This window comes from Artibeus jamaicensis, unplaced genomic scaffold, assembly GCF_021234435.1.
Source record: "Artibeus jamaicensis isolate MK-2021 breed Jamaican fruit bat unplaced genomic scaffold, CSHL_Jam_final contig_924, whole genome shotgun sequence".
NCBI lineage: Eukaryota > Metazoa > Chordata > Mammalia > Chiroptera > Phyllostomidae > Artibeus > Artibeus jamaicensis.
Window position 1 is genome coordinate 1,295,037 of NW_026522015.1, and position 27,933 is coordinate 1,322,969.

The 27,933-nt window shown below is 37.7% G+C and overlaps 1 protein-coding gene across 6 annotated transcripts in view; it reads right to left on the reverse strand.

The window, feature by feature from the left end:
* Positions 1 to 27,933, reverse strand: part of AMPH (amphiphysin) — a 276,775-nt gene that overhangs the window by 16,689 nt on the left and 232,153 nt on the right. For 2 of the 6 annotated variants that reach the window (XM_053655122.1, XM_053655125.1), the window contains 7 exons: positions 23,645 to 23,764; positions 20,371 to 20,394; positions 18,029 to 18,052; positions 17,247 to 17,768; positions 15,421 to 15,453; positions 10,842 to 10,889; positions 6,620 to 6,745 (listed from right to left, as the gene is read on the reverse strand). In XM_053655122.1, the coding sequence (XP_053511097.1) occupies positions 6,620 to 6,745; positions 10,842 to 10,889; positions 15,421 to 15,453; positions 17,247 to 17,768; positions 18,029 to 18,052; positions 20,371 to 20,394; positions 23,645 to 23,764 (897 nt within the window). The remainder of the gene's footprint in view (positions 1 to 6,619; positions 6,746 to 10,841; positions 10,890 to 15,420; positions 15,454 to 17,246; positions 17,769 to 18,028; positions 18,053 to 20,370; positions 20,395 to 23,644; positions 23,765 to 27,933) is intronic. The other 4 variants (XM_053655124.1, XM_053655123.1, XM_053655126.1 and 1 more) reach the window with 3 other exon arrangements.

The window sequence follows — 27,933 nt, forward strand, 5'->3', positions numbered from 1 at the left end:
GGTCAATGTCACAGCAGGGACCTTGGCTATAGGTCACTCTGGTCTTTTCTTGCCCATCAGGTATTCTGGATCCAGCTTGAGTTATTAACTTTTTGAAGATCCCAGCATTTATAAATGATAAAATTTTCTTCAGAATGCATTTTAAAGAAAAGCCCAAGAGGCAACTAGGGTTATTATGGCCTCAGAGAAGATTCCTGTATTAAAAAACAGGCTGGTGGCTAATAGTCCTCTTCACATGACACACAGTACATTTGATACACTGAAGGTCATGATTTCCCTTCAGCGTGACTGTAGGGGAGAGTTCTCCCATGGAACACAGGGACACGAGTCAAGGCCCTTCAAAGGTGGCTCAGGTACTACAATCTTCAAGTCATACATCTATGTGCTCCCTTTCCAATACAAAATTTTGTGGGTTCTTTCCTACAGACCATCATCTCAATCATCTTTTCTAATCTACTCTCCTGGTATTGCCACAGTCCCATCATTAGCCATCAGCAGCCAGATCACAGCACAACTCAGCCGCTGGTGGCTGCAGTATTGTCATGGCAACCAACATCTGTCTGAATTAGCTCCATACTCTCTTTAAAATTAAGCTCTGCAGAAATGCCAGTTAATAAATTTTTGGTTAATTTGTCTTTTAAGGTCATGGCTGAATATCTAATAACAAAACATATTAAGATATTGTAAGTAGAGTTTTATTTTGAAAGTGCATGGGAGAAGTGGACAGGAGAAGCACATGTATCTCTTGGAGCAAAGGTAAATATTGTGTGCTGCACACCCTCAGAGATGGGCACGTGAGCAAGTGCTCCTTCTGAAGTAGCCATAAAGGACAGACTCATCAGGGATCGCAAATAGTTTGTTAAAGAGGTTGTTAAGGAAAATGCCTTTGCAGGTCAGCAAACATTTACCTTGCCTGACTAAATTCTGTTCTGGATGATCCAAAGCATTTGCTGCCACTGTTCAATTGCCTTGTGAGTGGACCCAGGCTGGTGGTGGGCGAAGGCAAAGGTGGGGCCACCACATACAACCAGCAACCAGATCAAAACTGGAGATCTGCAAATCACTGAAATGTCATCGTGCTCTGTTGGCAAAACTCTCGATCCTGACCCTGCCAAGAAGCACATATGCCTCTCTGGGCAGCCTGGGATCTGACCACATGGCAGGATAGGTGCTGAACCTTGAGGCTGACAGTTACACTTGGAAGGTCCACCTGCCAGACCTCTGACTTCATAGGGTTTGAGTTGTCCATGACATTGGTAAATAAACCTACTCCATGAGGGTTTGTCACCTAACTGCCCAGCAAATAGAAGTTGGAAAAGAGGCCATAAACAAAGGCTGTTGTCATGTGGGAGATGGCCTACATACTCAAAATATCCAAGTCAATAAACTCATTGGTGAAAATGGAAAATGTGGTTTTTTATTTTAAGGAACAAAGCATATGAACTTTTTTGGCCAACCCAGTATTATACACCCTACTTTGTCTTGAGCACCATGGGAGAAAAAGAAACAGTGCCATTTGCTTGGCCCACAGGGAACTGAAAATGTAATTAGTTGCTAATAGGAATATAGTCAAACTCAGAGAAAATAACCATTTCTGGGATTTTTTGTTTCTGAGAAAGGTAAATAAGTATATCCATCTCCAAGGCCTCTTTGTATATATACATATATAATGCAAACACATAATTTAATTTAAACACACATTAGTGTGAGCACTAGAGTTTGTAGCTAATTCTATGATAATGAAGGGCAGACAGGGACTCAAGCGCCTCTGGATTCCTCTGACCTTCACAGTCTTCCTCTGACATATTGGGAGTTCACACGGGAGGCACAGTGAAAGCCTGAGTTCTCATGTTTACAAGGAGAAACTTCAAATGCTGCTCTCCACAGGCATGACCGACACAGAAGATTGCTGGACCAGGTGTAATGTCAGCCTCCGCCAGCACCAGTCTGTTCAGACTCAGCAGCAAGATCCACATCTGCTTACTGCTTTACCGGGTCCCTGAGTTCCAGAGCAGAGCCTGGCATCTAGAGAGGACTCAAATATGTTTGTCAGCTTAATGAGGGGGGACAAACACGTGCAACCTATTCAAGCAGACAGAAATAGTTGTAGTGAGATAAAGCCAATATAACATAGTCTAATACTGTCCAGAAAGTATCCAACCATGTAATATGAAAAAGAGACATTTACTGAAGAAGATACAAGGTACAAGAAACATTGTATATAGGACAATAATGCCTCAGTCCCCTTCAAAGTAGACACCTTGGGATTTCACATAGTTCTCCTACAATTCATCTCCAGTTACACTTAAGGAAATCTGGTTCATTGGTAGCTGTTTGAATTAAGTCATTAGCAACTGAAACACGCTGTTTCTTTTGCTGTGGTAGAATAAGCTGTGGGGTGAATTTTGCCATGATGCATTTTATGACAAGATCACGCATCAGAATCTTGGACACAGTAGTTTTTGGTATCCCTAGATCAGCTTTTACTTCTCACCCTGTCAGTTGCTGATCTTTGTCGATTGCAGCCCATAATGTTCAGCATTCTCAGGCGTTCTGCTTGTTGCAGACCTTCCAGAACATAGGTCACTTTCAACAGATTCTTGACCATCATTGAAGTGTTTGTGCCACACTTTTGTTTGCACTGCACTCATTGCATGGACCCTGAAAGCCTTCTGAATCATCCAAATAGTTCACAGAGTAATGTTCAAGCTTAATGCAAAACTTCATGCAGATTTACTGCTCTAATAGCTCAGTAATTTTGAATTTGATGGCCACACAGTGCACATGTTCACTCAAAGGCAACTACTGCCCTTACCCACTAGTACAATGAAGTCATCATTGTTCATGCATGTGCTTTCCAGTACACTCTCCTTGGCTGCCAGGTTATATCGATACTTTTTCTTGATACACACACACATATGTATGTATACATATATATGTGGACAGTATATATATACACATATATGTATACACACATACATACACACTATATATACACACATATACACACATGTATATATATTTAAAGTGGTGTTGATATCCTATAGTCTAATATATATAAATATGTATATATATAAAACATGGGTGTATATATATATATATACACACACACACATACACACACACACAAACACACATATATATGGTCCAGCAGAAGTAATACGTGCTTGAATGTGGTGGGTTGGTACTGATATGGGTGTAATAATTCATAGTTTTAATTTGAACATTTCACCTAAAACATCATATGGTGTGCTTGAGTGAGCTATTGTTATGTTACAGAATTACATGGTTATGATTTTATAATAAAAGATTTTGTAATAAAATAGAAGCATTATTTGTGCCAGACCCTGTATATACTGATACATTTAAACTGGTCTTGACTATTCACCTTACATTTGGCAAAATTTTTAAAAAACAAAACACAGAGTCATCCCCAAAATAATGGGTCCGAGTTTCATCTTTCAGGATTTCTCAACATTTCTAAAAACATCTTTATCTCAATCTTTTCCTTATTTGTATTTTTTTGGAAAATACATTGATCCTAAATTTAAGCTCATTATTTATTTTAAAATAATAGGGAAAAAGGCATTAGTCTAAGTCACACAATTTGAGCAAAATATAGGAGCTGGCAGAAATTTGGAGAGGGATTCTGTACAAGAAAATGAAGTAAATGTTTTGTAAAGATAATGTCTATCTGCTTTGTAACCCAATTCTGTGATATACATTTGAAACAAATTAATCTTTTTTTCTAAAGAGAATTTTTATTACTTATATAATGTGGAGATATCTGGAGAAGTAGCAAGTGTTTATTTTTAAAATGCATTCTGCAGACACACTGGTAAAATTATTTTGTAGAAAAAACTAAATTCAATATTGGCTATGTGTAATATAAAACAATAAATATGTAAGAATTACAATTTTCTTAAACCCCCCTGGTTTCTTTGCGAACCACTGCTAAAATTTCCTGTGTTTGAAATTACATTTGCCTCCTGAAAAGAAAAAAGACCCACCACTAATTTCACCTTATATAAAATGAATTCTATCAACAGTCAAAGTAATAATTGTGTGGTGACATTTCAGCAGCAAAAAAGATGACCTCAAAAGGTCATGTCAATCCAATCCTAATGACAGTCACAGCCGACTGTCAATTAATGCCTGGGACACAATGTAGATTTTCATATTTTTACAACTAAATATCACATATCTAGCAACACAAGAGACCCTTCTTAGAAAAAAAGTAGCCCTTAATTATCTTAGATTATTGCCACCAGAAAAAGAACCTATAAGTCTACATTAAAGGAAAAAAATGCATTCTACATAATATTATTTTCCGAAGTGGAAGGGAGAACATGAGAAAGAATTGACTTTATCTGAGTGTGTCAATTTTAAAAACCAGAAAGTCAACACTTTTAATAAGCATTGGGAAAATATAACTGCCATAAGCTGCCTTCTCTTACTATTAATTTTCAGTCTGTACACAGATGGAGAAATATATGTTTTCTTCTTGGAGAGGGTGGCTTACATGGTTAGCTCTGTATCTGCTATTCTTACATCATCTCTGAGTCTAAGCAAGTGCCTGAATTCTTCATAAGACTCTCTAAATTACCCTGTATTTCATAAAGAATCTAAAAATTTTCTACAGTCCTCATATAAGCTTTAGAAGAGAAGATTTTTAAAAATAGAGAATTCTTTCAAATACCTTTTTACCCAATATTGGGGAAGTTGGTTTTAGTGATGGTAAATACTTGTACCATAGAGTTTATTAAATATTTTAAATATCACCCTTGGTTAAAAAGTTAACAAATCTTTATAAAAAAAGTAGATATGATACAGTAGGTACTTGATAATTGGTACCTCCTAATACTGTATTTTGGAAAACTGCTATACTTGGATTCTAAAAAAAGCAAAAACCTTAAATAAGGATGAGTGTGAGAGGTATGAAATGAATGTACCATGTACCTTTGAGAGAGGATCATGGAGAATCAACTTTCAAGCCTGTATTTAACACATTAACTTGTCCATTAAACTCTCTAATTCATTGTACAACATCAAATTCCCTTGCTCAAAATCATGGGCACTATGACAGTGAGCCTTATACTCACTAGTGTGGGCATAGAATCAATGTGGTTTAAAAGCACTAGTAAAAATGAAGTCTAGGCTGCTATTCAAAACAGAAATTTGTTGAGAACTTTTCAGAATTGAAGCAATTTCTAAACCACTATCTGAACCTAATCAATATCTTTTAACTCCCTGGCATCATCCATATGCTTTTTAAAATCAATTCTCTTAAACAGCAGTCAAAAATGTAACTGTATCTTTCCCTTCTGTTGTTATTTAAAGCTAAGTCAGGTAGGAAGACCACATTCTGACACCAAATGAAAATCCCCCATTTACACTGGGTTATTGAGATAGATCATTAGTGAATCTGGTAGTGACAATTTGGAAGCAAAACCCTGATTTTGGAGCAGGGAGCCTCAGCTTTCTCCAGGCTAAAACTGGGCAAGCTGCACTTCTTGGAGGAACTCAATCTAGCAGAACCCATTTCTTGTTCACTCCTACAGAACTTGGTCCAACTCTATCTTTAAATGGAAAATAAAATAATTTTTGAGTCATTCTTAGTTTGTATTTTCTATCTCTTATCTTGCCCTATTATCTTTTACTATATTAGTAAACTACAGATTTGATGGATGACCTATACTTTTCCCAGTAAAATGAGCTAGGGCACCAAAAGCAAGAAGCATAACTATTATTTCTCTGGTTATCTTATCTAGCAATGTAATCTGGGGAAATAGGAGGACTGGCTTTCCTCTGTGCACATATTCTACAAAGAATCTGTAGTAATCTGTAGTAAAAAGTACTCTGAGTGAAATTCTTTGGAAACATTGTAACGTGGAAACATTTATTTCATAAACAAATGTTTCACTCTGCCTCAGTTTTTTGAACTAAATTTTCCTTGATATTAGTCTGTGCTTTCTTGGGTGTTACACAATCCAATTCAACACAAATCCAATTCAACTGGGATGAGCATATAGGCCTCATCCCAGTTTGTGATGTGGTGTGCCACATGGTTGCATGGCGCACAGCCAGCACCACGCTTGATTGTGAGCAAGTGACTGCACACATAGGAATCCTTATTGATTCATGGATTTGTAATATGGGATTTCAATCTCTTATTGGCCTAACTACACATAAAACTAATACTGTAAGAAATCATACATACACAGAACCAACAGTTATTATCATTCTGTTTATCAGCTGCGGGGTGCCCTCTAATTAAAGGCACTTCACTAGCAGTCACAAGTAGAATATCACATTAATAGATTTGACTATTTTCAAGTTCTACAACCTACCTACCATGAACAGGAGATTACCAGAAAGAATCAAGACACACTTTATGAAGAAGGTAGATAAGATAAGGTCTTTGGATACCTTTCCTTCTTAAAAATAAAAGGGAATGCAGTTTGACTGTCAAAAGAACAAAGGTTATTTGAATTTGTGGAGGTATGACAGGTGATTTGCCCCAAGTGAAGCATGGATGAGAAGGGAGAAATGGGATCATGAGATGAGCATGGCTGTGGCAGGGGTGGCAGGTGGTTGGTGGGAGGAAGGTAGTGCTCACCACTGTCCCCTCCACTGGCTCCTCAGCCTGGGTGTCCAGTCCCGGATCCAGCCCAACAGCAGATGCTGCAGCAGCAAGGGGCTCCTCTGCTTTTGACTCTGTTGGTGGAGCCTGTTCAGTCTCAGGCTTTGATTATTTGTTTTGAGGGTTAGAGGAAAGAGATGTAACATATCAATAGATAGCATTACAGAATATTGGAAAACTAAGATTTTCTTCATCATCCTACAGGCAACTAGCTTCATCAAATCTGTGTTGAGAAAAAGCCCCACTTTTGGCATCATGTTCCTTTACAGAACTGGAAAGTCTAGAAATAGACTCTAAAGGCTTCTCTTTTACCAGCAAGAACTGTCATTTTCATGATGTTAGGCAAAGATTTACTATTTTGGCTTTTCATTTTACTTGCAACATTTTGACTATTCACTTCCTAGGATATCTATAAGAGATGCTAAAATGGTACATTCTGTTATTTGGGGTTGGGGGGAGAGAGGAGAGATATCCTAGGAGCCTCACTGTTGCCAGCTGAGAGAAGTGAGGAAGAGTTCACAGTGCACAGTTCTGGGAACTCCCAGCTCTATTGATATGCATTACACTAAACATTTAAAGATTTAGGTTTCCTTTCAGTATTCATGTGATAATGCACTAACCTGCACAGGTCAGTATTCTCTGTGGCACCAATTAGACTTTTCTAATTGTGTGGACAACAGCAAAGTCTTTTCATCTACTGTGACCTCTATGCATAGACATCATCCTGATTCCAGCTCTTAAAGTCTCTTAGCTGTCGGCTCCTTCGGTTTTTAAAAAAGAAGTATTAAATACCAACAGGCCCTCGAAAAACACCACAGCCAATGTATGTGATCATGGCTACTTAAAATGTTCCCCCTTTTTCAATTCCAGTTAAATAAGCATATTTATTTAGCAGGATTTTTCACTAAATGTATGGCTGTTAGAGGGCATGTTAAGATGTTTTTTTCCATTAGAACATTTGAACTATGAAAGAGTTTAAAAGTATTTTCTTAGAGGAGTAAGAAGTCACCAATAAATACTCTGAATGGAGAAATCAGTAACTTCTGTTAGACACCATAATCAATTAAAAGCCACCTCTAGTTCTATGCATCCACCTAAACTGATGCACATGACAACTTCCACATGGAAGTGATCAAGAAGTTATGCTGAAAATTTTAAAAAATGAATAGTCTAGTGTCAGATAAACATGCAAAAGAGTTATCCTGTGCACCCACCAAATCCTCCGTTGTGATACACACCATGATCACACTGCCCTTCTTTTTAAGGGCAAAATAAAATAGGAAATGTTGGTAGTTAAGAGTGTAGAAATTTGATATTTTTATGGGTTTTTATAACCTTTACAGGTATTTTGATACAATTTTTAAGAAAGAATGAAATAAAATTCACTCTAATATACTCTTTATGGGAAGAGATGTCACTTTCACTGTTCAAAAGAGTTATTTTTGTAATGAAACAGGTTTTCATAATGACAAACAGAAACTGAAAACTGTCAGGGTATGATCTTACCATTTTGGAAGTCAAGGTAATTTTCTATGAGGCTATGTTATCAAATGACCTACACAAGAAGGACAGGAAGAGTAATCTGACAAAGCACCAAGAAATCCATATGTAGATGGGCTGTCCCTCTGTGAGTTGAGTCTATGAGATGGAGGAAGTCTATGAGCCTGAAGCCAGATAAAGTTTCAAAAGATGAGTTAAATACCTATCACTGTACCTTAAAAATAAAAGTAAATATAAATGAAAAAAGTACATGCATTAGAGTATAGGTTCCTCGGAAGTCTGAAGAAATTTTGATGTTTTATATAAGGCAAGATAAGTAGGGTGATTTTATAAATGACTCAAGTTGCATTTGCTTGCTGACATCAGGAGATGCAACACAGGTATAGTATGAAGAAGAGCTGTGATCAAATATGTCAACACAAGTCACAACATTTTCCCCTATAATATCACACCAAATATTATGATACAGCATTACAACTTATCACCTAAATTTCAGAGGGATAAATGAATATAACTCATTGAATGATGAGGACAGAGAAAACATGATAGCATGACTATACATCAGATCAGCTACTCAGATTTAGATATAGTAGTAGCCATTCTATTCCTTCTAAGATAATGTAAATTTGTAAATATTTTGCCAAGATAGAAAGGGAAACACAGGTAAATTGTGAATGATATCTCACAAAAAGATCTAAAATAGTCTTGTCAGAATTGTGCACTGCTTCAATAACCTTTTTCTATAAGATGCATCCCCTGTCAAACAATGCAAAAGGGTTGACTTCCTATTATTTGCTCAATTTGTCATCATCCTCCATTAGAGGAGAGGGAACTCTTCACATTTACTGTGGCAGCAGATGCCACAGTGGATAAATTCAGAGACTCAGAAATGGAATTCTTCCTTTAGAACAAAACTAGTTGTGTAAATTTGGCCCACACTTCCCAAGAGCCTCTGTAATATGATGGAAGGAAAGTCAGTCAATGCAGAGAAGTAGGAGATGGATCAAACAATAAGGCTAAGGGTCTAGTCATATTCCAACATGTCATTTGCAGTAAAATCTTATTTCTCCAGTCTTGAGAGAGTTAACTTGGTGAGACATGCAAAATGACAAGGAGGTAATTCTGAGGCCTGAGCAAGTCTGGCAGATTCCAATAGTTTGAGTCAGCAATCAAAGAATGTGCTGTGGAATTGTACGATGCAGTCTGGGAAGGTGTGCCTCTAACTAAAGTTAGAGGTTACTAACTTTAACCTCTATCTCATTCAGAATAGTCAATGACCTAAAGCTAGGGAACTCCTGCTCCTGGGGAAGTCTTGTAAAATCATAACTCACCCAGAGATGTAGGTTCACTGTGACTTCCTACTGCCCAATAGGAAGAGGCAATGCCTATAGCACATGCAGTGCTGGGCATGACAAAGCTAAGTTCCCCAATGGGAAGAAGGTCCAAGATACATGCTTCAGAGACTACATGTCAAGAGAAGGGCAAGGCAGGCAGGAAGCTCCTGGAACCAGCTGTGAGAGTTGGAAGATGTTCAGAGAAACTTAAAAACCACTGAATTCTAAGACTGGGCTTTTGCATCAAAGTAATAGGTGTAAGTTTAATTTATGAGCCATTCTTTCCTTTAAACCAGTATTTCTCCATTTTCTTAATTTACAATTGTCAGTTAAAAATTTCATCCTCCAGTGTCAATATAACCCTTACTCCCTGCTCACCTAGGCAGAAGCTCACCAATAAAAATAAATTATGAGTCTTTCTTACTCAATTATTAACACCAACATAATTTGTATTTTAAACACTTCAATCTTTATTTGAAGGCCACACAGACTCCACCTTTCACTTGGTTACCCAGAACTGTGAAAATCTATGACAGAGGTACTAGAAACACACATGCCTTTGAACAAATATTAAATTATCCTTTAGACAAACTTCCCAGAACAGAATTCCTTACTTAGACATATAATCATATAAAAAATTCCATTCAAATCCAATTCCAATCTCTCATCATGAAAGCCAGAAGCTAAGATAATTACATACCAGTTCCATGGGAAAACCAGTGAACTACAATAGACCTTGTGCATTAATATTCAGAGATCCAAAATCCTTTGTAGTGTATTACCAACAAGTGGCATCACTCAAAGTCTCTTCATTCAACTTTATTTTTAAGCTGCTGCTTGAAAGGTTTCCCAGAATACCTGCAACATCCATCTTATAAGATTTCTTCTAAAACCAAAAGTTACTCAGCTTCCTACTCACTCTCTAGCTAATCTTTTATCTCATCAAACTAGAAATCACACTTCCAATATGCATTACTTTTTTCTTCAACTTACAGAGAGAAGGGAGGAGATAAGAAATGAGGTAGTTTCATGTTCAAAATATAAACAATGATCTGTCCTGAAACATGAATTCTTAAAGAAATGTTATTTTCAATACTGTAGCTTAAGTTATATTCATGTGGAAACATCCTGTCCTTGATGAATTTATACTGTTCCACTGAAGCCCATAATTAGAAGACCTCTGTTTCTACTGCAATCACCTGACCTTATAAAGAGAAGCAACCACATTCAAAGCCACAGTGAAATTTTTCAGATTTTCTAGAAAGTAAGGATTGGCAGAAACCACATTCTGGATATTCAAGCTCTAGAAAACCAATCAATAGTAACTATTAACTTCCCTAAAACATAAATCAAAATAAACTTACCAACATATTCTGATCTGTTGACATTGTAAATAATGAAGTGTCCTGGGGCTGAAAATTGGAGAGAAGATACAAGAAGATTAAAAGTATTAAGATTTCAGCTAATTTGCTAAAAACAACAACAAAGATACCATTTAAATTAGCTCTCATGAATTGTGTCAATGAACACACTATACAGTTTTTAAAAGTCTGTATTATAATCAGAAAAACAGTAAACAAAAAAGTAATTTTTAACAGTAGTTATTCTAAAGATAACTCTGAGCTAGCAGAACATGAGGCTACAACACATTAAATAAAAGGCAGTGTCTTCAGGGGTATCACTGGTCTACAGCTTGTCTTCTGGACATCTGTTCTGAATTGGAATTGAGTTGTTCTAAAGCACAAATTGAAACTTTTCAATTTTTTTTATTTTAATTGTTGTTCAAGTACAGTTTTCTGTCTTTTACTCCCATCCCAACTCACCCCCCCCGTGCTCTCTCCTCTCTCCCTCCCCACCTCCCTCCCATTTAGTTTTTGTCCATGTGTCCTGTATACTTGTTCCTGTAAACCCTTCTTCCCCTTTCCCCTGAAATTCCCTCCCCTCTCCCCTGTGGTCCCCATCAGCCTGTTCTCTATTTCAGTATCTTTAGTTATATTTTGCTTGCTTGTTTGTTTTGTTGTTTAGGTTCCTGTTAATCATATGGTATTTGTCTTTCACCACCTGGCTTATTTCACTCAGCATAATGCTTTCCAGTTCCATCCATGCTGTTGCAAAAGGTAGGAGCTCCTTCTTTCTTTCTGCTGCATAGAATTCCATTGTGTAAATGTACCATAGTAAATGTTGGAAATTCAATCTTATTATCTTACCTAAGTGTAATTTGTACAAGTTAATTATGATACATAACTTAAAATTTTTATATAATATATTCATCAACTTAAATAATCAAGATGGAAGATACTAAGAAAATAGTGATCTCTAAGGGAATATTAATTTCTCATTATAAGGGCAGCTAGGCTTACACCCTCCAGAGAGAAAACCAGCTGAGTCTTCACTTGAAAATCTAACCAGTTCGAGAAAGAAAAATACCTACAAAAAAAATTGACATCAAGGGTTCTCCAACAGAGAAGATGAGGAAGTGACATTTGGTTAAAGATGATGGGTTAAATACAGGCAATTACCTTTATTACCTCCAGAATTCAAACTAAACCACAATAAAGGAAATTTCACAGAGCAAAAAATTTAAAGGCATAACCACATAAGTGTAAAAAGAATGGGAAGAAAGCTAAGATCAATAAAAATTTTAAATTGAAAAACAGAAAAATGAGCAATAAGAAACTTGGTGCATCCCAAAAGATTGGTAACCTAAGGCAATGTAAGAAACGCCCCCAAACAATCCAATTTGTTACTCAGAACTCACAGTGGATAAAGAATTAGAAATATGAGCACCCCAAGAAAGGGAGTTGTAGTGGTGCTGAAGACAGGGAAAATGGTTGAAAGTTTATTGAAAAGTAATTAGACTGTGAGATACTCTCACATATCTGAAAAACAAGTGATATCCTTTCCCACTCTAGCACAAGGCTTGAGATCATTTCCACAGAGGCTGAAACAGAGGGTCTCTGGACTGGGGAAAACAATAGTATTAGGAAAGTGGCAGGATTACATGAGCAGTCATGTAATGAATACTGACAACATGGGGCCCACCTCCCCAACTTGTTCCCATTCACCTTCCATTACACTGGCAGCCGGGCTTGTGCACCTCACACAGGAGAACAGGAGAGTCTTCCCAGAGAAATTTCAAGGAAAAAAATATCTAAACATCTGACATAAGGGGCTTCACAACAGAAAAAAAAATGAGACAGAAAATCCTAGAAAAATGTCTATAGTCCATGAACTATACCTACCTGTACAAGTCTCCTGTCAGCTTTTTTAGTATCCCACTCTTAAATATGAGTGGGAAGCCAAGACTGCCAGACATTTAAGAAAAGTCTCTTTATTAAAAGGAGAAACCAAATAGTAAAAACAAACAAAACACAAAGACTTTGCCGGGGGAAAACACCTTTAAAATTATTATTATTAAAACCCTCAGAGGTATTATGGAAGATGCTGTATCCATTACATAGGAAGAGAATGCTATTAAAAACAAATATTCAGCACTGACTGGTGTAGCTCAGTGGATTGAGCACAGGCTGCAAACCAAAGGGTAGTCAATTCAATTCCCAGTCAGGGCACATTTCTGGGTTGCAGGTCAGGTCCCCAGTATGGGGTGCTGGAGAAGCAACCACACACTGATATTTTCCTCTCTTTGTCCTTCTCTTCCCCTCTGTCTAAAAATGAATAAATAAAATATTTAAAAAATAAAAACAAATATTTGTTAAACAGAAAGAGCTCTTGAATTAAATACATGTCTGTGAAAAATCTGTAGAAGAGTTGAAGGTAGAGAAAGATGACATGGAAAAGAAAATAGCAAATTAAAAATCATTAGAAGACTAGCTCAGGAAGCCAACACATGATAAAGACAAGTGATATAGGATGAGAGAGCAAAGAAAACAGAAGAGAAATCATAAGTGAATCAAAAAAATTCCTCCAAACTAAAAGGCATACATTTTTAGATTAAAGGGTCTAAGACCATGTATGAAAATAGACTCAAACCAAACTCATCACTATAAAATTTCAAAAGCACTGGGAAAAAGAAAATTTTACAAACTCCCATAGAGAAAGAGAGAAAAACAGTGTTAGTGATGTATAAGCAGTAGAGAGGAAAAAACAAGTTCCTCATAAATATCAAGAATCAAACTGATAGCTTTTCAGTAGCAACATGAGGAGGTAGAACTGAGTGGAACGGTGGCTTCAAAATTCTAAGGGAAATGACTTACAACTTCTAACAAAGCATCCAAAGTGACAGTCCATAATGTATACAAGGGCATTTTCCAAATGTGTACTATCACAAACATATACCTCTCATGCACACTTTTCTCAGGAAGCTACTGGAGGATGTACCTTAATTTGGTGGTGAAGAGGTATGCTAATTTTGTGGAATTAAACCAAAAATGAGGAAGACTTATGCCCAGAAAAGAGCACACTGACACAGGAGAGAGGTGAGGGCAATCTCCAGAACACACGTAATGGGAGGGGCCAGTGGTACCAACTGTGCTGTATCCACTGAGTCCCCACTGTAGACTGGAGTATTCTGAAGGTGACACTGGTTGAATATTTAATATTTCCCAACAAAATGAGGGGAGATTTATTTAACTACAGTTCTTGGGTTTGAGCTACTAAGTAAACTAAGCAAACTGACCAACAAAAAAATAGCACCCTACAATTATTTCCTCAAAGAAAATGAAAAAGTTTGTATAAAAGGAAATATAAGCTTCCTGACTAGAGCACAAATATCATTTATGTAATTGTTACAATAACAAGTGGTTATGGCAGAACTATAGCACAGGAAGGCAAGAAGAAGAGACAGGGGAACTGTGCAGGTAGGAGGCTGAAGGTGCTTTAAGTCTTCACCTTCCAGAGATGTGAGTCAATAGCTAATCCTTTAGAAATAAAAATGCAACTTCATAACAAAGTCATGCACACACATGGGAGTGAAACCAGAGAATCTGTTAAAAGAAATGGAAGTGCCTCTAAGCAACAGAAAATGGAGAGATATGACAGCCTGAAATTTTAAAATAAAAAAGCCCTTATAAAATTTTATGTTCTTTAAATTATGTAAATTTATAAGTGATAAAATATAAATCTTAAAAAATTAGACATGAAAAACAATACTTATGACTCAAAATTTCAAGAGTTTATACAGATGGAAGAGGTGCACTATCATCTTTGTTCGTATTTGTATCTGTATTTAGTCATGGGTGAATGAGTGGGTTTCATCTTTTTTATAGGTAACAGAGAAAGTAATCAAACTTTTGAATCAAGAAATTCTAAATGTTAAAATCTGAAATTTTTCATGTCAATATTCTGAGACAAAGCACTCATCACAGACAAGCTTCTGTTTGAGGTCTCCCTTTAAGAGGTTTTCAGAACTAGCTTGAAAGCCATGTGGTTTGCTTTTATGTGGGTTACAGCTGTCCATCTGTTGGGACATACACTGCGAATGGGACAGTCCATCTGATGTCTCCTCTTCCTCAGATCTGCAAGGAAAATATTGCCTTCTTGGCCAGAGCTGACCTAAGATTTCTGATCTTCCAATGGCTCCCTAAAACATAACACATTTTCTAAAGACCAATTTCATCAGCTGAAGACAATCTTATCTCCTCTTTTCAAACAACTGAATCCAGTGGATCTCTCAGTTCAGGACAACTCCTAATTTGTAGTAGGGGATCAGTATGTGGCAGAAGCCCATGGTATAGTTAATAATATTAACAATAGCTAACTACAGTCATGGAGAACTCAGTATGTGCTAGGCTGCTGGACATACATCATTTATCAGTCACAGCAACCCTACAATGTTGATACTCTACTGTTTCCACTACCGAACTTACAAGTAATGAAGTTTTGTGCCAACATATTTAATCTTGACATACTAGTGACAGAGGTTCTTATTTAAAAATTTCACATCTTTCTCAACAGATTGTTTTTGCCAGCAAGTCAATTTCTTACCTGTGTGAATCCATTAAATGAACCATCAGGAGCCTAAATAGAAATGGAAATCAGATCACATTATTTTTTTCATCAATTTTGTAGGATCAGTGAATGCCCATTAGACAAGTTGGAAAGTAAAGACCACCACAAATTTTAAAATAATACAAAAGGTGCAAGTGCTTAGGAAATGCAAAGGGCCATATTGTATTATTTAAAATAGGCTGACAAAAGAAAAAGAAAGACTATTTTTACAATTTCTGCAAATGTGTGGTTCAGGGGTAACCAAAGCCCACTTTCTCAATTATGAGAGGATTCTGGAGAAAAGCCACAAGGGGATGAATAGCTCTTGTTTTCAGGCCATTGATAGACTCTAGAAGCATTTCTAGCATCTCTCTGACACAGCATTTTGTTAGATTTTTAAATGACACCTATTATTAGATTCTACATTTTTAGTAGGCCGAGGTAAAAACAGTTCATGAGTTCTTATTGGGATAAATACTTTAAAAAGGTAAATTAGTATGCTCTACACATTTTTAATACTCGAATAGAAAAATAAAAATAGGAAAAATAAACAGTAAACTGATAGTAAAACAGACTCTCATTAATAACAAAATAATCATTCTGTGTTTTTCTCTTTGTCAACCTATTTATGCTTGGTTTGCACAGACTTCAGGAGGTAGATGAAACAATGTATCAAGTAGATAAGGCAGGACTCAGAGAAGACAGTAATGGACAGTGATGTAGGCGGGAAACATTAGGATAAGCAGAACCTACTTACTACCAGTCTGTCTGGTCTATACTACACACTGGGGTAAGTACCTCTTCTTTATCAGCCTCTATTTCTTGGTACAACAATCCATATCTCTGGTTAGCAATTTCATCTGCAGATAAATCTGAGTTGTTGGTGCCATTGTCTTGGGGACTAGAAGAATTCTGGGAGGTTTTAAGAACCAATGGCCTGTCTCTTTGTTTTGTTCCCAGCAGTTATCAATGGCTGATTCCTCACAAACATCTCCCACTAAATCCACCTGCAGCCCTCTCTTGCTCTGGACTATATCTAAACGTTCTTAGTAATTATTGAATTCTTCCATATCACTAATAGATAAATAATTAATATAATTAAGACAAAAGGCAAGTACATTCGCTTGGCCATCTGGTATACCAGAGAATTTCAATATGACTGTATTATTCATTCCTGAATCCACACTTGACTGCAAGATTTGACCTGTATCTGTTCCCAGGGAGTATGTTTTTGCAATTCTTGGCAAGGTAATGGTATGACTACAATCCACAGTCACTGTACTTTCAGACCCCTCTATTAATGAATATTCCACCTTACACAAACACCAGTCCCTTCTGTTTGCATTAGTCTCTAGAGCATAATTAAGATCTGTCCTAGACTGAGCTGTCAATTCATGTGTCCCAGAAAAAAAATAAAACCAGCCTGACTATCATCTCTGTGACCTACAGGTGCTTGTAACACAGCCTCACAATAAATTTTAGCACCTGTACTTCCCTTTGCTGAATGATATATCATGATTAGGAGGGCCTATAAAATTTTTAAATATCTTTTCTACCTAAATCCCATCCCTAAGGGCTGGCATCTTCAATATTAAGTACAGAGTCAGCTGGGAGAGACAGATTCAGAATACTTTTTCATTGGTCTTCATAATTTCCTTATACCTATCTCTTACATCTTTCTTAGTTTCCTCTTCACTGACTTTAAGGACACCTCATCTTGCTTCCCTATTGTCTTCCACCTTGTTTCCTGTACTTTCACACACTTTCTCTTCAACTTCCTTTGTACCTTCTAGAGTCTTCAGGTCAATAGTTCCAGTGTCTACCTTTTCACATGTCTCCACCACTGCCCACATAGAATCTTCTGTCTTCTGTTTCTCCTCCTCTTCTTCTGACATTTTAACATCTTCTGGACTTTCTTTGACTAGGCCACCAGTTTCTAGGGCTAGCATCTCTGAGTCAGATGAATCATAAGGATGCCCAATCTCCATACAAGCTGCAATAGCAAATTCAGCCTCAGGCATGGCCTTTGGGGACAGTTGTTCATTTCCACAAGGAGGGCCTGGCCCCAGGACACTCTCACCCTGTCCAGCTATAGTGTGCCAGTCAAGAGAGGAAAACTTCCTGGTCGATAATCCCATGTCTTGTTCTGCTTCAGAGACACGTGCATAGGCTTCCTGGTACCCACCACGGGTAGTTTCCTGGCTGACGCTGTCTGTACTAGCATCAGGGCCCCAAATAAATGCACCTAGATCAATGTGAGATCTTTGAATTTCTTCAGCCAACCCACTGTCTGGAGTTTCCTCCATGATCAGGTTACACAGGGAAAGACTTTTTGAAGAGTCAGTCTTTAGAGTATGCAGAACAACAAAGAAAAAAAAACATAAGTTGAAAGAGATTGTGGTAAGAGTTGATGAGAAACATAAAGCTCTGAAGTAGGGTAGCACCAGTTATACAAAACTAGAGAATAGTTAAACCAAATAAATGGCTTAAGATTATATCTATGAATAGCAATGCCATGAAAAAAAAGCTCAATTTAGATAATATACCATGTGTAAAATGCATATTACATACAAAAAAATCCAGAATTTTCTGGATATTTACCTACCGGCTGTACCAAATCAGTGCTTGTCTGTATGAGTAAAAAATAATAATAATAATAGTAAATCATAGGCAAGCTTTGGATTTAATTGCTCTTCTGTTTCTAGTTTCCTAAGGTAAAAGTGTAATGATTTTACATTTCCCTCTTTTCTAATATACATAGTCAATATTATAATTTAATCTCTAAACATTGCTTTTGCTGTGCCTTACAAATTTTGATGTATTTTTATTTTCATGTAGTTCAAAATATTTTAAAATTTCTCATATTTCTTCTTTGACCTATGTGGGGAGTGTTGCTTAATCTCCAAGTACTTTGGCATTTTCCAGGTATCTTTCTGTTAATCTATTTCTAGTTTAACTCCATTGTGATCTAAAAGCTATGGTTTCCATTCTTTTAAACATATAAAAATGGGTTTTATGGCCCAGAATGTGGTCTGCCTTGATTAACATTTAGCATTTAATGCTAAAATAAAGAGAACTATTTGAAAATAATCAAAGCAAGAGAAAAAACTGCTTGAACATTAAAATCTCATGGTGTCCAAAGTCAATATTCTGCTATGGGCTGTTATTTTCACTGGTTTGAGATTACACAATTTATTTTGTTATAGAAATTTGTTCTGTCCCAATACGCTTAAGACTATACATCTGAAACACAAAGGTTTTGTTATTTTCTAGTAACAACAATGTTTTATGGCTATTATATCACTGTCACTTTACTCTAAAATGCGAAGTTTTAAATAAATAAGCAAGCATGAGAGCACTAGAGTAGCATCAAGCACTAGCAGCCCCAAAATTACCCAGTACCATCTGCTCTGACACAGTATCTGAGTAAAACTGTCCCCAAACACACTCAGCACTTGGTCTGCCTCTGAGGTGGTTTTTAGATGGAGGATGATCTGATACTAACCACTCTAACTGCCTAGAGGATATTCCTCAAGTTCAACGCAACCCTAGAAGCTTCATCGGGACACAATGAAACAGCACTTGGGGAGGACCAAACAGCACAGGTTAGAGGACCAAAAATAAAGTAATTGTGTCCAGGGAGCTACAGTTTCACGATATTGCCACTGTGCTGCCCTCTAAAATAGTCAATGCTCATTATGATAACTTTACCCTCACCAGGGAAAGAAATATGTGGTGTAGCTCCAATTAAAGATATGAAATATTGGAATAACAAAAAATTAACATTGTTCTCTTACCCTCCAAGAAAATAAACATAAAGTTGAGTCTAGAATTCCAATGTCTTTAACACTAATCTAGGCATCCCTTTTTGAGAACATAGAAGCCAAACCAGAGCACCATAAAAGATGTTTTCAATCAACATTTTTAGCTCTTCTCTTGAGAGCTTCCCAAAATGCTTCAAGGATTCGATGTAGCAGAGCATGACCCTGCTCCTGTGGCAGGGGAGGGGACAGTCACATTCTTGTTTTATGGGGAGAAATTAGTAATGCTACTTCAGAAGACCACAGGCTTATGAACAGCTAGATTATCCTGTTGCTGTGTCACTAAAAAAAAAGCATAAAGCTCCAGTGGAGTTCTTATGACATCAGGGCCAGGGAGTTCTAAGACCTGGGAGACAAAAGCTCCACCTCAAGGGATGTGAGGCTCCATACAGTGCAGCCAGTATTCTCATTTCACATCTCAACCCTGCCACCACAAAGCTCTGTTTGTGTCTTTTTCCCAGCTCTGAATTCTGCAGGCTCTCATCCTTGCACTCCTATCTTCTACTGACACATACTAGACATTGAGCTAAATACTCTACAAATACAAATATTCTCTCACTTAAACCTCGCTGTACCATCTGTGGTAGATATTACCCATATTTTGCAAATGACAGAAACTGAGGTTGAAAGACTTTTAGAAATTGCTCTAAGTCATATGGTTATAAGAAGTAGAGTTTGGACTCAACTTAGGGCTACTTCTAAAGCTCAAATTCTTATTGATTAAGCTTCATTGAAAATAAAAGTAAAAAACTTCCCTGTGCAGGGTAGCCTATCCCTTACATTTTCTCACTGACACTTTTCTTATATTCTATAAGCAATAACAAATATGCACATCCTTCCCTACAACATTTCTTCCAGCCACTAGCAATAACAGCAAGAAGCATAAGGGGCACATCCAATTCTTGCTCATCCTGGAGTCTGGCATATGGACACTCTTTTCCTTGCAGTCATTTCTAAGTGCTGGTAATGCTGGGACTATCAGGGAGGTGATGGTTACTTTGGGGGATACACTGTTATTAAAAATGTTTGGATCTTCCTTCCATCACAAATGAAATAAAATATAACAAGGTTTCTAAAGTTCTAAGGATTCTGATGCATTGAAATACAGAGTTCTTAGTATTCTTACCGTCCATAGGTCCCAGGGCAATGTCTGAAAGTAAACAGAAAACAAAAATACTGTAAGTATACAAATCCCAAGCATGTACAAATTACTGAGATGAAAAATGTTCCTGAAATAAAATAATAAGCACTTTGAAATATTTAGTACAGAGCTGTTCAACAGAACTTTCTTTGGTGATAAAAATGTTCCCTATTTGTGCTGATATTGGTAGCCATTAGTAACATATGGCTTTTGAGAACTTGAAATGAGCTAGTGTAACAGAATCCAATTTTTCACTTTATACAGCTTTATTTTATGTAAATTGCAAAAGCTAAATGTGGAAAGTGCTACCAAAGCACAGGTCTAAGCAATGTGGCTATGGTATACAAGTAGAAAACTATACATGACATAATGAATGGTTTACATTAACACATACACACACACAATTAAATGAAGTAAACGAGGTGACCAGACATGAGTTTATTACATCTTTGAGGAAATGTGCAGATTCTAATCATAGCTAATGCCATTTTCTCTTTTCCCCACACCCAACTGAAGAGGAGGCATTATGACCAGTTTGATGGCAAATGACCCCTGGACAAATAGTTCTTAAATAGGTTGAATTACATAACATACTCAATAAATAATCATAAAATTTAGTAGGACCCCCTAAAGCATATGAATAAATTATACTCACTACTGAATTTTTAATATAAAACTTATTGGTCCTGGAAAATAAATCTAGATAGATCAAAAATGACTTTCCCTGTGTATAGGGAAAATGAGAGAAATCTCTTTTTCTTATGTCCTCTCTGGTTGAGAATTACTGCTAAGCAATATTCTTTTTCTTGCCACGTCTTTTTGAACTTGTTTTGAATCACTAAAATGTAAGCAGCAAGTAAGGGCATCTGGCATTCTCATCTTAAGAATCTGACAATTTCCATATGGGACTACAGACATCTCATTTGGATTTTGTACTACAGAACCCGGGCCCTATGGTTCTGATTGAACCCACCCACTTGCTCTGGCCTGCTTGAACTACACCACCCCACACACTCTGCATCTCTGTGCAACATGGTCAGTCTCTGGGTTAGCATCCACTTGTAGAATGACTAAGATGGAGAGTAAAACAGCTCCACTGAAAACCACAGGTATTGGAACATGGACTCCTTTGCTTTTAATATACATTTTCTGATCATTCTAATGATTTACATTTTCTTGCCTCATAGCACCTTAAGAATCACAGCTCCTAAAAACTGCATAATGCAGACAACTTCAGTAATTTTCTCCAAAGGAAGGCAGCAATTGAATCATCATGTTTATCAGGTCTCAAGATCATGAATTTCCTGTGCACACATCAGAGATCACAATGTGAGGTGTTCTGCTGGCAGTAGGAACATCAGCCTACAACATGAGATCAGGTGATGGGTAAAGGAGACCACTTTGACTGAAGGGAAAAGAAGGCCAGTAGAACCCAATGGCTCTGTTCTTTTTGTGACGTCTTTGAGATGTCTCAGGCTAAGATGTCTCAGCAAAAGGGAAGAGATATAATTAAAACTGGATCGCAGGCCAACTCTGCATTGCTGTGACTCACTTATGGCCACTGGGAAGCTAGAGAAGTTTATTACTTGGCCTGAAAAAGAATTCACTGGTACCTGCAAATTTTCCTAACTGCAATGATAATTTTTCTTCAGAACCAAGACTTAACCAAGGTTCCTTTTTCAAAAAAATTCTGAAAGAATCTTGGGCCTATTGCCACACAAACTTCCACAATATATGGATTAATATACTCATGAGTTGATATAAAAGAGGTTTCTCTCTTGATTCAAAGTTGCATACAGAAATGCTGTGGAATCTCATCCACTGATAATCACAGTATCCGCTGCTGGACTTTTTTTCCCCCACAATAAAGTAATGGACAGTGGAGAGTCAGGCTGAGGAAGTCCATAACTTCTGCTGGCTGCACAATGAGAACTCTGAGGAGCACATATTCTGAATGATATGTACATCCAATGAATGTTGAGAAAGTGAGTAAACATATTTGAGAAATTCTAAGTTAACAAATCTAAAGAGGTTTTTCTTTTCATTATAGGACTTCTTGGAATGTTTAATATTCTCATACATATAGTGAATTTCCTAAAAAAGAGGCAAAAGGAATTTCTGAAACATTTAGTTACCTATGTTTTGCAAAATACTTTTGAGGCTAGTGTCTTATCTATTTAATTTCTGACTTTATTATCATCTCAGATATTTATTGTTCCCACATTACAACACAAAGGCCCTTAGAAACCCAATTATCTAGAATAAAGCATGGAAATAAAGAGAAGTTTTATTTATTGAGGTTCATATTGAGCAGTCTGCTCCCCAGTGGTTTATTTACTTTAAGGTTTCAAGAAAGCTTCAAGGCCAAAAAATTGAGCTGTACCTCAATCTTCAGTTTTATAATAAATTGTCACTAATTAATTTGAAGTATATACTAGCATCTTTGGGTTTGTCCCAAATGAAATGTAAGGCTCAGGCCATATCTAAAATAGTGATATAAACAATTTCTGTTTAGCCAAATTTTGAATTAACTCCTTTTCTGAACACAGACAATTATAAACTATATTCCACAGGAATCATGCACAGATCAGTATAGCACCCACCACAGTGTCCCTCTGATGGAGATGCTAGCACAGTAACTATTGAAATGGGAAAAATCTTGAGAGTGAGGAAGTATGAGCAAGGATGGGCTTTGATAAGCAAGGCCAACTCTGCAGCAGGACACAATCAAGATCCCATGAGGAAGTGTCTGCAATGTGGAGAACAACCACATCAAGATTAAATATTTGAGACTGATTAGCAATTCTCTTGGTTCATAATCTCATGGTTGTTTAAAACATGCCTTAATTTACCAAGTATGAAGCAGGAGAGTAGAGAAAACAGTAAGAAGATTAAACTCCAAGAGAAAAAAGGAGCTTTATTTAGGGAAACATTAAATGTATCATCCAAACCTGGATACTATAGAGTACAAAAAGGAGGTATTCTTAACAATTACTTTAGATGATTACTGGGCAAATAAGAACACATGGCTATTCCAGCTCTATAGAGACAGCTAATGGTAGGGGGAGCTCTAAAATAACTGATGTTGATAAGGTTATCTTTTTACCCTTCCTTCCCATTAGGAAATATCTGTCAACTGAAAAGAAAAATAGATACTCATTACAAAGTGAGAGGGGTCACTGAAATGCATGTGTGCCTTAATGAGCTTATTAAAATTTTTGAAACATCATCTCCAAACACCATAACGATGACTTGATACCTGAGACATGGGTGACTGAGTCACTCCAGCAGAACCTGAAGAGGCTACCTCAGGCTTGAAAGGGTCAAAGTCCAGATCCAACAAAGTCTCCTCCTCTTTCTTCACCTCAGGGACTTCATTCTGTTCAAATAAAACAAAACAAAAACACATGTACAGCTTGAATCAAGTAAGACTTCATCATATAACCCATATAATCCTCTAATATCAGTCGATATTCCAAAAGCAAGCTTTGGTAGTTTACCATTTTGGTAGTTCATCTACATACTCCCAGAGCCACCAGGGAAATGGGATAAGAGAGGAAATAACCAGCTCTGGCTGAACATAACCTAAGACACCCAGGAACAAAGTCCAGGTTGCAGTTACTATCTTTTGTCCAACTCCAAGTAAGCCAGCAAAGAGAATGTCTGAGAGATATATCCTAATGCCATCAAGATCTAAGGAATCTCTTTTTTCTGCTAGTTCAGGTATCTCCAACAAGAATTTCAGATGAGCATATGGAATGGACTTCCAGCCAAGATGAAGGCATAGGTGGAAGTACTGAACCTCTTCCCACAACCCAATTTAAGGACAACAAAGATTTAGAAACAAAAACACAACTAAAACAGACAGAAAATTGAAATGTACCAAAGTTCGACAACAACAAACCATTCATCCAAACCAGTGAAAGGGGCAGAGTTTGTAGTCTGCAGAGAGTGGTCCCAGCAGGAAAAGGTGGTGGTTGGTGGATTTGGGTGGGCACAGGATGAAAACCCAGTAAGGCTTGCAGGAAGCTGGCTAACCATGGACACACATTAGCACGCAGATAAACCAGGCAGGTTTAAAAACGGGTAGTGAGACAGACCACGCAACCCAGGGCCCCAGCGATGGGGAAATAAGCCAAAAAGCACCAATTGGAATAACTGGCAGGGGTTGAGGTTCTGGGAGAGGCTCCCAGCCTTACAGGAGAGTTCACTGGGGAGACCCACAGGGTCCTAGAATGTACACAAGCCCACATACCTGGGAACCAGCACCAGAAGGGCCCAATTTGCTTGTGGGAAGCAGCAGAGGGGACCAAAATCCGAGAGAGAGCAGAACAAATGCCATTGCTCCCTCTCTGACCCCGCCACCATATACAGCATCACAACCCATCGATTTGGGTTGCCCCACCTTGGTGAACACCTAGGCTCTGCCACTCATACCTATGTAACAGGTGCAAACAGACCAAAACCTTATGGCTCCAGCAGAAGAACAGCTCAAAGCCCCAGAGCCAATACTTCTAAGCTACTAAAAGATAGCCACCCTATCAAATGCACAGTTCAAAACTGTGCATCTGGTGATCAGGATGCTCACAGAACTGGTTGATTTTAGTTGCAAATTAGATAAAAAAGTGAAGGCTACACTAACTGAAATGGAGCAAAATGCACAGGAAACCAATAGTGATGGAAAGGAAATTGGGACTCAAATCAAGGGAGTGGACCAAGAAACAAGAATTCAAAAAAATGAGGAGAGGCTTAGGAACCTCCAGGACATCTTTAAACGTTCCGACATCTGAATTATAGGGGTACAAGAAGGGGAAGAGGAACAGCAACAAGTGGAAAACTTATTCAAACAAATGATAAAAGAGAACTTCCCCAATCTGGCAAATGAAATAGACTTCCAGGAAATCCAGGAAGCTCAGAGAGTCCCAAAGAAGTTGGACCCAAGAAGGAATACACCAAGGCACATCATAACTACATTAGCCAAGATTAAAATGGAAAGAATCTTAGAAGCATCAAGAGATGAGGGGACAGTCACCTACAAAGGAGTTCCCATCAGACTGTCAGCTGATTTCTCCAAAGAGACCTTATAGGCAAGAAGGGGCTGGAAAGAATTATTCCAAGTCATGAAATCCAAAGACCTACATCCAAGATTGCTCTATCCAGCAAAGCTCTCATTTAGAATGGAAGGACAGATAAAGTGCTCCTCAGATAAGGTCAGGTTCAAGGAGTTCATCATCACCAAGTCCTTATTATATGAAATGTTAAAGGGACTTATCCAAGAAAAAGAAGATAAAAAATATGAACAGTGAAAGGACAGCAAACTCACAGTTATTAACAACCACACCTAAAACAATAGCAAACTAAGCAGACAGCTAGATCAGGAGAAATGGAAATCACATGGAGGGTTAGCAACAGGGGAATGGGAGGAGGAGAAGGGGGGAGAAGGTACAGAAAATAAGTAGCATAGATGGTAGGTAGAAAATAGGGGGGAAGGCAAGAATAGTATGGGAGATGTAGAAACTAAAGAACTTGTGACACATGGACATGAGCTAAAGGGGGGAATGTGCAGGGAGGGGGTGTGAAGGGTAGAAGGGAATAAAGCACGGAAATGGGACAACTGTAATGGCATAATCAATAAAATATATTTTAAAAAAAGAATTTCAGATGACCAGATGGATAACATGGCCCAAAGCACCAACTCATTCCAGGTACTCACTGCTGTGTTGTCCCCTGTAGGACAGCAGGAGGGATAATTGTCTACTGTGACCACATTCCACCTTCCTCAGCTCCCCACAAGCTCCCTACCCCTGGAGTAATTTATTATATTATCCATTCTTCATCCATAATATTGTTGTTCTAACCTGTGTGCATGAGAGATGGTGAATGAAAGGGACATAGGGAAGAACAGAACAATGGCCCCCACCATTCACTGCAAAATGAGCTTCCACCCCAGTAATATTCCTGGATTAGAAAGAAGGTGAATCCAATAAGACATACAAGAAAAGTTCTACTATGATAATAAAAAAATAAAATAATTAACATTTGTTCATTTATTATGGTCATGATATTGGAAAAACAATGTGGGTTTGAACTTGAACTAACGAGGCTCACGGTACACAGTTAAGAGGCAGAGTTGAAATAAATCCCATAAACTCTACCAGTGAAGCGAATTGGAGTCAGCTTATACAATTCAAGTTATATGCGTTTAATATTTAATAGAAGCTTCAATTTGGATTATCTGTTGTCTAAAAATAAAAGGTCACAATAATGGATTAAGTATTACATATAAAAACACAGATGTTTTTAGAGAAAAACTTTAAAGGAGTTATTTTAATTAATATTGGTCATAAACTCGAAAAAATTTTAACTTAAAAATGTATGCAAAGTTGGGACCATAACAGATAATACTTTTTTTAGTATATCTAGACTCATTTTACAAGAAAACCTCTTCATATTGTGATGTTGGTTTTGAGTTATCTGTTTTGCAGCATGAACACTCATCAGATATATATTTTTTAAATTTTACAAGGATGATGCTCTTCTGAGATCCCCCCTTCTTTAAAAGCTACATTGACAAAACTGTCAACTGATTCCCTTGACCACTATTCAAAAACAGCATGAGTTTTGATTTTTGCCAACTTTTATATTGGTGCAAATTGTATTTTTCAATTTTGAAAACACATATTACACTTGAATGTACTAGGAACTGTTCTAATAACTTCATATGTATGGACATTAGCTCATGTTAAAACACTTTGCTAAAGTCTAACGATAATAACCCCATTATTGCCTTTAAAGAATTACTTTACTGTATCATGCAAAGTGTTTTACTTGACTTGTCTAAACCTTACAAAAAATCAAGGAGCAGATGGTGTCATTTTCCTACTTGGAGATGAGGTTACCTACTGCCCTGGGTCCTCCAGCTGCAAGGCAGCTGAGGCAGGACAACAGTCAGATGCCTGTGACTCCACTGCTCTTCCAACCTGCCACTGGGATCTGGTCCCACATCCCTCAGACAGGGACCCTCACCATCTGCCAAGGAATTCTCAATGTTCTGCAAGTCCTCCATAAAAATTCCAGTGGCACAAATATGTTCATTTGTCCCTTATGAGCCTAAAGAGTGTTGGGAACTGCCCTGCCTGGTTTCAGGAGCTTTAACTGCCCCCCTCCTCCATGGCTAAGGCTGAGTGAGCAACCTTGGGACCATAAGCCACTAAGGAGACAAAGCTTATCTCCCTGGCAGGAGCACAGTTTCTGCTCCTTTTTTCATAACTGGCCTCCAATGCTTGATCAGTTAGCCAATGACGGGTAAGATTCCCCAAGGGGGGAAATCACCTAAGCCAGGCATGATCACATGGAGGCCCCAGGGAAGGACTTGGGGGGCTATGGAGAAAGGGGGTAATGGACCCTCACCCCTTGACTTTGACGAAGCCTGATTCCCCTGGGTGCCCGAGAAGTCTGAAAATTCCTTGGCTATCTGCCTCCTCTGTCTGATTTAAGCCTGAAATAATGACAGAGGGTGCTTCAGCCCTATGCTGAAAAGGGTGGGCT